The sequence below is a fragment of the Poecilia mexicana genome, unplaced genomic scaffold, assembly GCF_051168715.1.
Source record: "Poecilia mexicana isolate PSO_F unplaced genomic scaffold, ASM5116871v1 scaffold_11, whole genome shotgun sequence".
Taxonomy (NCBI): Eukaryota; Metazoa; Chordata; class Actinopteri; order Cyprinodontiformes; family Poeciliidae; genus Poecilia; species Poecilia mexicana.
This window is the reverse complement of record NW_028263380.1, coordinates 22,793,148-22,808,252: the sequence shown is the minus strand read 5'-3', so window position 1 is coordinate 22,808,252 and position 15,105 is coordinate 22,793,148. Positions and strand designations below refer to the sequence as shown.

Genomic DNA, 15,105 nt, shown 5'->3' with positions numbered 1-15,105 from the left:
ATGGAAGTAGGAAGGGACAGAATGGAAAGGTACAACCTGAGGCACGAACTTTCAAAAGGGCCAATTGGTTGTGAACAAACCAAACGAGCGGCGCAGCTTAAATTTGGATTAGTATTTCAGAAAGACCTACCTAAAATCATAAGGTGTTTCTTTTCTTTATCATTTAAGACTGTCCCTTTCTGTCTTTCAAGATTGGTTTTACATCATATGAACTGTTTGTTTTCTGAAATAATGCATGCCTCAAAAAGTAGCTAGGTCTAGCAGACAAATGTGGATTTTGACTTTTTTTTTTTTTTTTTTTTTTTTTACAATTTTCTAGATTAATGGTCTCGTCACACTATTGTGCAATTTAATTTTGCTACAGCCAGATGTATTCAGAGTGGTGGTTTATCTTTCAGGCTTGAGTACTATATTCTGTCGGTAACTTTAACTGGCCCATAATTCCTTCAGTCTATTGCTACCAGTGAAAACTCAGGTCTCCTTTCTCTTGTGTGAAGCTAAGATAACCTGAAGTAAAACCCAACCATGACGTACTTTCCGTACATTTCTCAGAACTCTTATGTAACACAAGTGAGATTTGGATCTCTATAGGCTTAAGAGCAAGCCGCTGGAAATAGCCTGCCACTCTCAGAAGAGCTGGGTCATACTGCTAGCTGTGTTAATGATGCATTAGCACCACGAGGTGCCCGCACAATGGCATCCTTTGATCAATCATTTAGTATCCACACAGACTTATATTGAAATACAGACACACGCACACACACACACACTCACGCACACGCACACACACACACACACACACACACACACACACACACACACACACACACACACACACACGCACACACACACACGATGTTTGTAGGGGTGTTTTGTGCATTATGACTGTATGCCTGAGGAGGAAGGTCACAAGGACTCTGAAACCAGGACACACTCTGTTTCTGAGCACACCACTTTGAAACTAACACTCTTAAATATTAGTATTTATCTTGTTCACTCTTGGTTTATCCAGCAGTTTCATATAGCTGTTTCATTCTGTATCTTATGGTCCAATTATCCAGTCACTGGAATAATATAATTCCTCACTGTATGGTTTTTCTCCAGATCTCAAAAGTGAAAGTTGATAGATTTGCTACAAAAAAAGTTAGATGACAGGTTTATGTTTTGGCCACTTTGATTTCCTCCAGAAAAACACTCTTTTGACCTCGTTCACCAGTTCCTTTCTCCATTCATAATTACTACTGCAGATAACAAAACATTATCTCTAGAATATTAACAAATGACCACTAAAAGAAATTTATCTTTCTGGAAAAGTGCTTAGAGGTCATTTAAAAATTGAAAATGGACATTTAAAGATCTGATATATGACCTCAAACAGTCACTGGGTGCCAGAGAAGTACATCCTCACTTGAAGCTCTTTTTTGGCAGCTTTTTCACTCGGGGGCTGCAAGATTTGGCAGTGATACAAATGTTGTGTTTGTCCAGAAGTTTTCACCCCACTATGCTGCCAAGGTTGACCAAGCTCTGCAAAGGTGCAAATGAGTAATCCTCATGTTTTCCTTCTAAATGTCTCAGCAAACCATCTTTTAGTTTTTTCAGATGCAATATTGTTACTAGGATGTTCCTATTCTGTGAAACTAATCAGAGGCAGAGAGATGATGACCATATTTCTATTTTAAGTAAGCATTAGAACTATAACAATGAATTTATTTACACTAAACTGTTTGCTTTAATGATAAATAATTTTGTTCACAAGCAATCACTATTTTCATTCAGAAAACTTTATTGTTGAATGCCAGGACAAAAAAGGAAATAAGCAATTATTTATTGTATAGAACTCCACACCAAGCTAATGCACAAATTACATTTTTTTTTCTTTTCAAATCAGTAGTGTGTGGTGTTTGAGTTTACAATTTCAACAGCAGAGGAGAAGCATTGGTGAGCAATATGGCAAGCCCTATGGCAATATAAAAGTAAATACTGTGGCAAGCTATTTTTTGTATATAATCTGTTTTACAGTCATACTTTTTCACCTACTGGTTTGAGGTTTTCCATAAAGTTTTAATAACTAGTTTAATAACTCTCAGGGATCAAATAAATCCAACTAAGTTCCTAACAAGTGCCTTCTAGTGTTCTCAGAAAAACCAAAGCGATTCAGTCCCTCCTAGGAGGCTTTTCATCAGAGTACCAGTTTCTTTAGTAAAGAAAAATGAAAGAGTACTCTCTCAGAAATTCATAAGATGGCAGTCAGTGCTATCAAAAGAGCCTCTAAGAAAAGTCAAGGAGCTGAAGCGAAAACAGGTTGAGTTTGATTTGTGTGTAAAAGTGGAGGTAACCTCTGCTGAAGTGTTTTATTTGAACTCTCTTTACATTTTCATGTATGGTTAAGCCGTGGATTGTCTTCCGTCATCTTTACAAATTCCACACGCCCCCGAGCGAGCAGCTTCAGCTGGCTGCCAGAAATACCACTTTTGGAAACTGACTGAATTGGGCTGAATTCATCTTTGTTCAGTGTGAATCACAAGATACCAATCTGTTGTGGTCTCGAGCTACTGGTGGTCATAAAAAGTTTGTGGACTTTTTTTTTTTTTTTTTGGTAATGCTTCTTCTTTGCCAAAATGTAGACTGTGTCCCTGGCTGGGAGCTGATATACCCTCCAGTTTGCCCTTGTTCCACTAAAACGTCTTTAACCACTCCTATTAGCACACTTGGCTCCTTCCAATCTACCTTTTATCCTCCTAATTTGTCATTTCATTTCCCAAGACATCTCCTCATTACTTTCTTTTTTTATCTCCATGTTCTTTTATGGCTTCCCTGACACCCTCTTGTGCCCTATTGTTGTTGTTTTCTACCTTCCCTGCAGTTGGATAAATGAATGGATCCAGTTTCTGGTTAGACTAATAGCTTCCTTTGCCCTTGATGGGGATAAAATCTGATCTTTTTTTGTCTGTAAACTTGCAGTGAACCTTGTATCACCATGCAGAGCCACTCAGGTTACTTTGGTATCCCTTTCAGTGGAGATTGGGGTCTAAAATTTTGTCTTGATTTGGTTTTCTTCAACTTTTAAAGAGGAGGAGCTTTTTTAACTCAGATTTTAATGTTAAATCTTGCATCCATTTAAAATGTAAACTCACCTCCAACATCTGTGAATAAAGGAATTTAAGAGGTTGATTTCCTTCCCTCTCAAAAGAACCATTTGTTGCTTCTTGCACAATTGCAAATCATTGTTTACACTGCTGCAGTTTTATTATTTCCTCTATAATTAGAGTGATGCCACGCTCCAAGTAATCCCCTGCACACAAATACTGTACAAGTAATTACAAGGATGCATGGAGCCGAGCTGAGCCCAACAAAATGGGACGCAGCCAAGCGGCATATGACTCCCCTCGTCAGAAGTTGGCCCGGAGTCCTCAAGGCCGATCCAGTGATGCAGCAAAACATGACACTGTTGTGTTTTTCTTTTTTTTCCTCTTTTCTTCTCTTTTTTTTTTTTTCTGGAGCTGGCAGCCGCAGCACTTTTCCTCAGGAAGCGAGGCTGCTGTCACTGCTCAAATAAAATGCTCCAGCCTGCAGCTCCGTCTGCTTCTTCAGTTTTTACTTTCCCCCCTGTCCGATCTATTTCCCTCCCTTGCTCATCTCTATTTCTGTCTTTTTTTTCCCTCAAAGTCTCTTTTTCTGATCTCTAATTTCTGTCTTTCCTCCTACACCCTCTTGTCCTTTCTCAGTGACCCGCTGTTGATCCACAGTTCTTTCTATTCCCTTTCTTTGTTTCTGCACTCGTCTCCTTCCACCTACTTTCTGTACATATGTTCTCTGGTTATTTATCTGGTTTTCCTCCTGTTTTATCTGTTTTCCCATCTGCCTTCACCGTCTTCTCCCACTTTACTTATGCCAGCAGCTGGATCCCTGGCAAAGGATTTAAACCAAACAGATATTCAGGGAACTACAATACATGAATGCATTTTTGGTCACTTTAGGGTGTGCTATTGATTGTTTACTGTGTAAAATGTAAGTCGTATTTTTTTTATATGCAGTCTGGAAGCTTGAAGCTTTATAACCTCAAACCTTTGGTAGGAATACACCAATCTTGTACTGATTTCTGACTGTTTTTGAAGTCTGATCTGTGGATTTAGTGTGTATTTTTAAGACCTTAACACCCTCAGAATGGATTCTCAGTTTGACAAATAAGTGGCCAAAACAGAAATAAATGTTTGATGGATGTAGTAGATATGTATCGAACAGAAAAATGAAATTACAAGAATACTTAATTTAATGCTTCCGCGTGCATGTCACTAACCTTTATTTCCACTTTTTCTAATCTCAAAACAAAGGACATCAAATCAATTCCTATTGGTTGATGCCTTTTGCAGACATGTTTTTGGTTTTCATACATTGATAAGTATTAAATATTGATTTTTAGTATTATCAATCACCATTTACAACCAACTGAGAAAAAAAAACTGGCAGAATTTAATCACTGGTAAATGAGTTGATGCATAATCACATTTTGAATATGTAACTTTTATGAAGTAATAAAATGTGTCTGTCTAGTTTTTTAATCATTAGTTTTAACTTTTTCTAATCATTTTTTTTGTTTTCCTCATTAAATTGAAAAGATATTTGAGATTCTCTTACAATATATCAACAAGCTTCTTCATTAATTTGGTCCAATATAGGAGTTCATGTTGCAGCACCCTCTGCACTTTTTGGATGCTCTCCTGGTAAAAAAAAAAAAAAAAGTGCTAATAATCCCAAAGCAATATTACAGTGCAATAGCATAACCTCAAATTGAAAGAGTTGGAAAAATCCAACTTTTAATTTGAGTTCTTTTTTTTTTTTGTTTAAAAAATTAGTTGTTTTATAAAGTTATCTGTGCCACAGTTAGTGACTCCACTGATAGTTTTAATTTAACAAAACTGTAATTGCAGATTATTTTATTTATAACTTACTTTTTTAATGTTTTTAAAGTGTCTGGGAATGTTTAATTGGAATTCATTGACTTCCAGTTTGCATGGAGTGTAAATACGATGGGACACAAAGGTAAATGTTCTTAGCCAATCTTCAAAATTAAAAGGACAGGATAATATTCCATTCAAGCGAAGCAGATGTACGTTGATTTTCATAAATCAACTTTGCCTTAGACTAGTAACTTGTAAAAGAGACTACTGATTTAATAGTCTTTTTTTTTTTAGTTTGGCTTAGCAAATTTATCGCCACTCTGTCAACAAAAACAAAATAAGAAAACTGCCATGACAACACCTTTTGAAATAATAAGCCTAAAGTATAGATAATGTACTGCCAAATTGGCAAAATTCTGATCCCATGTCCAAGAAAGAGTGATGAAAATAATAGTAATATAAAGTAGAAGAAGTTGGTGTTGAAAATCAGTCTTTTGAAATGTTGGCAGTAATCATCGGACAATGCCAAGAATATGAAGAACCAACATTTTTAAGATTTTTTTACAATTCTTTTCTCTGTCCACTGATAACTTACACAGCAAACAATATGTTCACCACCAATCTAAAGAGTAAATGCAACGCTTCGAGGAAAAGATATTCAGAACTCATGTACTGTACCTCAGAAAGCAGAGTCTGTTTTGTACCTCGCTTCTATCAACTTATCGTTTCTTCAGTCAGCAGCACTTGTTCTCTTACTTTAGCTGTTTAGGAAAATCTCATTAGTTGCAGCAGGAAATAAGCAGCAATGTAAATGCATGAGATTTATAACAACATAGGATTAGTTCAGTCTCATTGCACAGTGCACTGCTTAAACTAGGCTCTGGATAGGCAGCTATAAACTAAGCGATGAGAAGCTGATCAAGACTGTGAGAGCATGAAATATGTCCAGCATTTGTTGACACATGGGACAAATAACAGCTTGCCCAACACTAATTAGGTACTGAAATACCATTTTTTTTCCTGGCAAGGAAGTTCATCTTACTTATTAGGCCACATTTTAAAACTTTCTACATCCTTTTTAGTACTTTTTGAAATTTTCATATGTTTCTAGTTCTACCTTGTGTATTTTGGATCTTCTTCCCCACTTCTTTTTAAATGTCTCTTGAAAAAGTCTTTTTCCCCTTTGCCTTTTTTTCTGTTTATCTTCTTCCTGTTCTGACTCATCTTCTCCTCCATTCTCTTTAGGTATTCTCTCTCTCCATGTGCCAGGCCATGGCCTAGTTAAAACTGCATTCTTTTATTAACTTTCCTCCTTCCTTTCACCTTATCTCTCCCTCATATTCTCTGTTTTATTACTCTCCTCCCTTTTAATCCCATAGTTTCCAGGTATTTTCCATTTATCTTCTTTTTACCCCCCACCCCATACACACACACACACACACACACGCACACTTCTTCCCATATTTATACATACCTGCCGTCCCACTTCCCTCCTTTTTCCCATCCCCATCTGTTTTTATCTCACTGTCTCTGTGCCATTGTGTGGATGATAGCTGTCAGGAGATCTCATCACTGAGTCTCTCTTATTACATGATTACAGGGTAATTATCCTGTGAAGTTGTCTTTGCCCGAATCTATGAAAGACGACTAATGTCTTTTTAATGGGGTTTGGAGTTTAGAGACTTTATTTTTTTGCGTCTTTTGTAGTTTCTGTGGACTCTTCAAATTTATTGTATTTACAAGCAATTGGCCTGGAACACTGTGTCCTGATTAAGTGGCAGCCATATTTCTGGTAATATTTTAAGAATGGCGTCTCTCTCTCCCTCTCTCTGTCTTTGTCCCTCTCTCTTTTCCTGTCGTAAGTTGGGCTCCTCTCGTTTCTCAACTCCAGGCCTCCTGGCTTTGTCACAAGGTGTTTTTAATTTGCCAGCATCTGATTAAGGCTGACGTAACAAGGCTCCTGCAATGTTTGGACATGCACCGGCACAGAAACCTGGCTTGGATTTTAAAGGAAATGGAGGCTGATGTAACTTGTCAACACTGAGTTGTTGTGCTTTAACCCGTTGCTGTCCCCCGATTCACAAATTATACAGATCCACTCTTGACAATTTTTCCTTGCAAACGTGAAATATGTGAATACTTAGGACCATTCTAGACGCAGTTAAAACTGTCTATAGATTCACCTGTATTAACACACAGTGAATACACATATACATCACTTTCACAACATGAAAGTGGCGCAAATCAGATTTTTGGAAGGTGAAAAGATTGGAATTGTGCCGTTCAGACTGCTATGAAAAAATTTGCTATGGATTGCATATGGGCAAAAAAAAATTAGATTTGGGTCGCATTTGCCTGTTGCGTAAGTGTAACCTTCGAGAACTCTACTGAAACAGTATCGTGAAGAACAAGAAACAGCAGTTCAGGAAATCATTTTCCATTTTTAGTTTGCCACAAAGCAAAAATTTTGAAGAATGTCTTTTACTCAGTTGAGACCAAAATTAATCTAATTGTGCTACTTTCAAAATGTACGTTGTGCTTAACACACCATCAACTTTGTTGGCAAAAAGATGGATGGTAAAATACTTTTGTTGAAGGTTCAGTTTCCAGCAGGACAATTTTAAGCATGTAGGCAGTGAGAGAGCTACCATGTGCAATGGCTCAGTAAAGGTTCAGTCCTAAATTTTACTCTTGAATCTGTGGTGATGCTTGAAAATTGATGCTCACAGATGCCAGAGTGGATTTTGCATCTGCATATTCAACAAAAGGTGGTTCAGCAAGTTATTCTTTGACGGGGGAAGATTGTATACCTGTTATATTTTTACTTTTATTTATTTATTTTCTACTTTCCCTATGATTAGGAACTACTTTGGTCAATTACAAGAAATTTCAATAGAACACTTTTTAAGTTTGCAATCTTAACATTTCAAAATGCAGAACATCATCTCCCCTTTTAATGCAGATGTGTTCTTCTTACATCTTAGCATGCTTTTGTGATTCTGCAATAAATATTTAATGACTCAGACAATTAACAGCTATTTTTCCCTCTTGTTGCTTGTGTCTCTGCAGCTTGACCCCCGCTGCTGTCTGTGATGCCCTCCCATGACGCCCAGGCTGGGAGCTGACACTGACGGTGAGCGGGAGACGCCACTGCACAGCCGGTCCTGGGCCCGTTCCATCAGCTGGTTTTCACCCTCGCTCTTGCACGCTGGAGACTACTCCTTCACCCCCCAACTGGTATCCACAATCATCAGCTACTATCCACTTCAGTAAAGTTCGCTTAAAAAGACCCAACAATCCGCTAAGCTTGGTCACCAGCACTATCAGCCAAAATCCACAGTCTCTTAAAAAACAATCAGCAGCACCAGCACAGCTATTACCACCAGCAGCAACAGCCATCATGTCCAGCCGTAGAAAGTCCTCCACACCTTGCATGGTCCGGGTCATAAGTGACCTGCCTGATGAGCTAGAAGATCCAGAAGACGTGATGGATATGGAAAAACTGTCTGCCAACGCCATGACGGCAAACGGACAGTCAGAACTATCAGAAACCAATGCAAAGCAGGATCCACAGCAGGAGAATGCAGAGAAGACTGACAAGGGGACATTTTTAAAGCAAGTGGAAACACAAAACCTTGAGCCATTAGTACAAGAGCTGGAGTCCGATAAAGGAGATCAAACTCACGTCATGGAAAATGTAGACATAAGTGAACTGAAAGACAAAGAAACTGAATCTGAACAGGTGTCAGAGAAAAAGCAACCTAGAGGGTACAAATGCAAATACTGTCCGTTTTTGACGCAGAATCTGAGTGACTTTAAGGAACATGTAGACTCCAGTCACCCTAACGTCATTCTGAATCCACTGTATCTCTGTGCCGTGTGCAACTTCAACACCAAGAAGTTTGACTCACTCACGGAGCATAATGAAAGCCAGCACCCAGGTGAGACAAACTTCAAGTTTAAAAGGATACAAAGGAACAATCAGACTATCTTAGAACAGACAATCGAAGGCAAAGACAATTCAGCTGAATGCAAAATGACAGACGAACAAGGTGAAGGCAACAGTAGTTCCATGTTTCCACCTTGTATATCTACAACAGTAAAAACACCCTGTAACATGCAATCCCTCTTTGGAGGAGCAGACCTTCAAAGCCAACTGGATGGTTTGATCCAGAAGGATCAGATCACAGCATTAAACATCAATGGAACAGTTATCATACCTGAACCCACCATGCTTCAAGGGCTCTCTCATGTCACCCCAATGCTTAAGCGCCCACCCAACTTTAACTCTGTACCAAAAATAGCTGTTCCTTTGAACACCACCAAATACAACCCGTCCTTAGACGACAATTTGACATTGATCTCATCCTTTAACAAGTTTCCTTACCCAACTCATGCCGAGCTGTCATGGCTCACGGCTGCCTCCAAGCATCCGGAGGAGCAGATCAAAGTCTGGTTCACCACCCAGCGGCTGAAGCAAGGGATCACCTGGTCCCCAGAAGAGGTGGAGGAAGCCAGAAAGAAAATGTTCAATGGTTCTATTCCTCCTGCCCATCACACATTTACCAGCCCTATGTCTCATCCCCCTGCCAAATTGTCCAAGCAGCCTATTGTTCACACAACTGTCGAGCACCCAGGTCAGGTGCGGACAACTGTGTCCAGTGAATTAAGTATTGTCTCATCCACAAATTCTTCTGCAGGGGTGACGATAGGTTCCAGCCACAATCTTAAACGATCCCTGAACACACATCTAGCGTCACAGATTGGTCCCGAGGCAAAGCGACCTATCATGGCGGTGGCCCCTCATTCTGGTGACCCTAAAGACAAGCTTCTTATGGCTCCTCCGCCACCACCTCCACCCCAGAAAGACCGACTACCAATGGCTCCACCACCAGTTCCTATGGAAATGAAAAGACCTGGAGCAGCTCCGCTAGTCAATGCAGAAATGAAAAGGCCATCTTTTCCTGTGCCTTCAATGCTGCCACCATCTTCATCGTCATCACTATTATCGTCCTCCAAAGGGAAGTTTCTCTCTGCAACTGGAAATTCCAAGACAAAGCCTGTCGTCTCTTTGCCCTCCATGGTGTTTCCAGAGTCCTTAACAAGGCCTATGATAGCTCCTCCACCTATATATGCCCCACCATTTAAAAACTCTTTGCTAATCCCCCGAACTAGTCCCAAAGAAAAGCATGGTAATACTCACCCTTTGCCTGATTTGAACCTGCCAAACTCTCCTCCGTCGATAAACTCTCACATAAGGCGGCCAACCATCATCCAGTCTGTTCGCACTCCAGCTAAAATCCCTTCGCAAATCCAGGGGTTCCCTCTGGAGGGCAAGAAACTAAAGGAGCACCAGAGTTTAGAGATTAATTCTGGCTACCCCAGAGGAGATAAGATTGTCAGTCCTCTGACAGAGGCTAATGGGACATCTCGTTTGGATGGTAAAATGTTCACAGATCAGACGTTCCCTACTCACAATAACGGAATCATACATTTGGACGGTGGCGATGCTTCAACACCACAAAAACAAGATTTTAATCCAAAGTCCTCAGTGATGACTCAGTTCCCTTTGCTGGAAAGGATGAAAGGAAAAACAGCAAAACAACTGAAGGTCTTGGAGGAGAATTTCTTGCGGAACAGCTTTCCCACGCATAGCGATGTGGACAATCTTGCAGCCACGACCCGCCTGTCTCATCAGGAAATTGACAGCTGGTTTGTGGAGCGCCGTGCACTACGAGACAACCTGGAACAAGCCCTTCTCAACTCCATGGGCACCAAGAAATTGAGTGGTACTCCTGGCATAGGGGAGAAACAGTTACATCCACCACAGCATCAAACTATACAGCTGAACGGGGTCCACAAAACAAACACTAATGTGGTCAATCTTAAGAGCCCTCCTTTACCTTCACATGCCCTCTCCATTGCTTCTTCCATCCCTAACTTAAATACCTGCTCAGTGCCTCCAGACAGCCGATCACTGGCACTCCTCAAGGACGATTTTGCTCAAACACGGTGGCCTTCCCCTGAGGAGTTACACCAGCTGGAAGGTCGGAAAGGACTTGCTCGCTCCGAGCTCGCTCATTGGTTCACTGACACTCGGCTGCAGAGCATGGAACTGACAGAACTCTTTCACAACAATGGAATAAATGGAGGGCAGGGGCAGTCTGTGTGTTCCCCCGAGAAAACTTCATCCAGCATCATCCAGCGTTGTCAGGAAGGAGCCGTAGCAAACAACAACAAAGTGCTGGAGCTGGAGCTTGGATGGCTGTTGGACCAGCGTTCCAACAGCCTCAACAATCAGCAGCACACTGAGCTCCAAGACCAGTTTGCTGGCAGGTACTTTAATCTTGGTTATCATTGGTATTAGCATTTAGAAATGTAGGTTTCAAAATTGCATGATTAAAAATCTATGACAAAACTTTAAATTCTTGCACTTATTATGTCTTCAAGCCTTGAATATTCTACTATATACTCCTGAATATATCTGTCTGAAAGAAAAATTGCAGAAATACCTAAACATCTTGGTGGCATAATTATTAGTGTTGATTTTTTTTTTTTTTTTTTGTACCTTTAACAAAACAGCTAGATATAGAAATTTAAGCAGTTAAGTCACAGCTACAGTGAAGGTTCAGCCTGCTTCTTGGTACATCAAAAGCACCTGATCACCTGAACTCAGTGATCTTTTACTTTATGGACAGTGGCTATTAATTCAGGAAAAGTTGCTTTGTAGATATCAGAGTTAGTGGCAACAGAACATGATTAAAAGCTTTGCTAAACCAATATTCCTTGAGTTTGCCTTAAAAACTTTGAACCCTCCCAGCTGCCCTCGGGTCCTGAGGAAGGTCATTTTTCAGTGGAAGTCAAGAGTAATTAAAAGATGCCTCATCGTAGCTTTCAGGATTAATAAAATACCTGAATCTGCAAATAAAATGGATATTTTGGACTAAGCACATTCAAAGCTCTAAAAGTCATTTAAAAAGGACAGGAAAAAGGCGCAGAGAATCAGAATCACACCGATTCTCCTTCTGGTCCTTTTCAGAAGATGTGTAACTTAGTTTTGTATTAATTCCAGTGATGAGATTCACTTTCTTTTTGGATTTTTTTGGATAACAAAGAAGAGCATCACAATAATCAATTCTGCAGGTGATAACAGCATGTATGAAAATGTCTGCATTGGCTTGTATTAAGAAAAAGACTCTGTCTGCCAGAGTTCTTTAACTGGAAGAATGTGTCTTCATTATGTTAATAATGAGTTATTTTTTTTAAAAAAATATTTGAATCAAAAATAATGCCAAGCTTCTTCACAATTCTAGATGGGCGTTGTGCCAGAGCACCTACTTTGGTGTGAAGTTTCTCCCTGTGTGTCTCAGGACCGATGACTGAAACCTCTGTTTTGTCCTGGTTGAGTTGTAGAAAATGAATACGTTGTCATGACTATTATATCAAGACCAGCTTTCAGGGTAACTAACTCGTGCCTCAGCTTGAAATCTTCAGTTTTATGGATGAGTTGATAGAAATTATTCAGAGTAGGTAAGTTTATTTGGATTCAATTCCCAAGGTTGTTATATTTCATCATCCAGTATTCTCGGAACTAGTTTCAGTTTCACTTCTTCCCCACTTTTATGCAGTCAGTGTTTACTTAATATTCTCTTATTATCTTCAGCAACATTTTCTGCCCACCGGCACTTTTTCTGGTGACCTGTGCATCCAAAATGAATTTCTATTTCTCTCTCAATGGGTGTCAGCTTTTTTTTTTCTTCCTACCACATTACCATTGTTTTCAAGGTGTTAACCTACCAATATATGGGACATCATTTAGTCTTCCTTCCTATCGAGCAGCTTGGGACATGTTTGGCCAGATAACACAGCCATTAGGTTGGAAACCAATATCTGCACAATAATTTGGCAAGCATTTTATTCTTCCCAGGAGTGAGCTCTGGATTCAGGCTCAGTCGCTGTAAAAAAAATAAATTAATAAATAAATAAACCACGATGTGAACCTGCGCTGACAGCACAATGAAATCCTTCTTGCTGCTGCTGGTTCTGTGAAGTCTCAAACAATTTAAACTCTTTAACGTCTCTTAAACTTGCACACATATTGCTTAAGACAACTTGCACTAGAGTCTAGCTTTAGCTTAAATAAATTCATATACAGTAAAGTAATATATAAAGTATGATATCCCAGTTTTCATTGAAAGGTTTCCATGTGATATGAGCAGTTCACTATTTTAATGTCCGCAGTGCCCGTAGAGTGTGGCGTTATTTTTAATGATTAGTTTCTTTTCATTAATTAAAAATTTTCCACTTATGACCCACTCACAATAAGTATAATAGTGGGCAATCACTTCATTACCTTAAATATCAGAAGAATGATTAACAACTACCTTCTAAATTCAGAAAAAAGTCAAATGCCTACAAAGCAGCTTTTTTTTTTATAATATTTTGTTTCATGTATGCCGAATATTTGTGTGTTTGAGAAGTTGGGAACATCCATAACGGATAAACAGCCTCGATAATACTCCCCCTATTATTCAGATTTTTAATGCTGTGTTATTTCTTGATATTGATTTAAACAACTACAGTCAATAAATATGCTGTACTGCATATTACTATGATGTTCCTCTAGCAAAGGATCCGACATAAAGGAAACAATATGTTTAAAACAAAAACTATTAATATAAATGAATATAAATAGAATTCAGTAGAATATAAATGAATTCAGATGTATTTATTTACATTTTATATTTAAAAAAATAATACATTTGAAAATATGATTTTCTTTATTTTTGTTTAACCAGGATTTTCATTGACTCAGATCTCTTGTTGTCTTGTTGAAAACTTTGAGAAATTAGTAGAATGCAGTCTACTGCGTCTAGAAAGAAATCCTTGGTACTTCAAAATAATGATAGAAAGTATATAAAGTTAATAAGAATTTACTCACAAAAGAAGGATGTGTACAAAGTATGTAAGTCTGCCTTTGGACCCTATTGAGCCTTTAGGTTAATATGCCACCTGGTTTATTAAGACTATATAGATGACTTCCCACTCCTGACATTTACCCTTCCTGTGGTCTTAAAGCGACGCTCAGAAGGAGCACGACAAATGTCACGGTCAGAGTGCAGGGACCGTGACATTCTCCCATCAGACTGTCACTTTCCGAAGCCACACTCAAATAAAACCTCGTAAAAGCGCACAAAGTTTACAGTGGAAACCTTGTGCTCAGGGTCAGTGTGAACTTGCTGGACTTTGCACAGTGTAAAAAAACTTGTTGGGTGTAAGTGACCTCATCTCTTAAGAGGGTTAAATTCGACCTGGACTGTCGCTCAGTCAGGTACTCTAGTGTTTCATAAAAAAAATTTGAGCAGTTATTTACTGCAAATATGCAAAATATCTTCCAACGTACTTAACATTTTCCGCATATTAACTCTTTGAACTTACAATGGTCGTAGTCATGCTCAGTTTTATTCAGATCAGATTTAAGCAAGTAATTCTAGTAACTCCACGTTTATGACTTTGATGGTAGAACAGAAAATGAATTTTCCAGCTATAAAACTTGTGCACCTAGATGGCCAATAGTAATTTGGAAAATTAACTTGCATCATGTCTGCTTATCAGTTGACACATGCATTGTTATACAGTAAATAAACTGAAAAGTTTGACAGGTCAATAAAGGCAACACTTGTGGTTTTATGACAATAGCAGCAGGTTAAAGAGACTGTCTCTTGGTCGTTACTGTGGGCACATTATGCCAATGTGCTGAGGGGAAAAACTTTAAAATCTCTAAAGGGAGGACCGAAGATAACTTAACAGAGGTTGCATTCCTAAGTACAAAGTTGCTATGTAGAGCAACGGATCCCAAGATGCCACTCTTTGCAGCAGTTTTCTAGCAGAGAGCTTTGTAGTTTTGATTTCCTCCTTCACTATTTGATCGGAAAATGAAATTTGATCCATGATCAGTGGTTGAGTGAAATGTGTCATTTATATCCTTTAGAATGAAAAAGTCACAGATTGCTAATTTGAAGTTCTTATAGATTCAGAAAAACAAATAAAATGTAAATTATACTTTTATTTTATGCTCAAATTCTAGTTCGTTTGCAGGATTTGTTAACAATACTCACTTCTCAAATGAATGAATTTACTACTTTTCAGACCTTTCCAATTGATTTTGGAATAAAAAAATGCTTTTTAGCTGTACTTTTAAAGAATG

At 38.8% G+C, this 15,105-nt stretch overlaps 1 protein-coding gene across 2 annotated transcripts in view; it reads left to right on the top strand.

Annotated features, from left to right (window-relative positions):
* LOC106920359 (zinc fingers and homeoboxes protein 2-like) overlaps positions 1-15,105 on the top strand; it is a 145,600-nt gene that overhangs the window by 113,364 nt on the left and 17,131 nt on the right. For both annotated transcript variants that reach the window (XM_014991317.2, XM_088010420.1), the window contains exon 3: positions 7,968-11,234. In XM_014991317.2, the coding sequence (XP_014846803.1) occupies positions 8,299-11,234 (2,936 nt within the window). In that variant the 5' untranslated portion in view covers positions 7,968-8,298. The remainder of the gene's footprint in view (positions 1-7,967; positions 11,235-15,105) is intronic.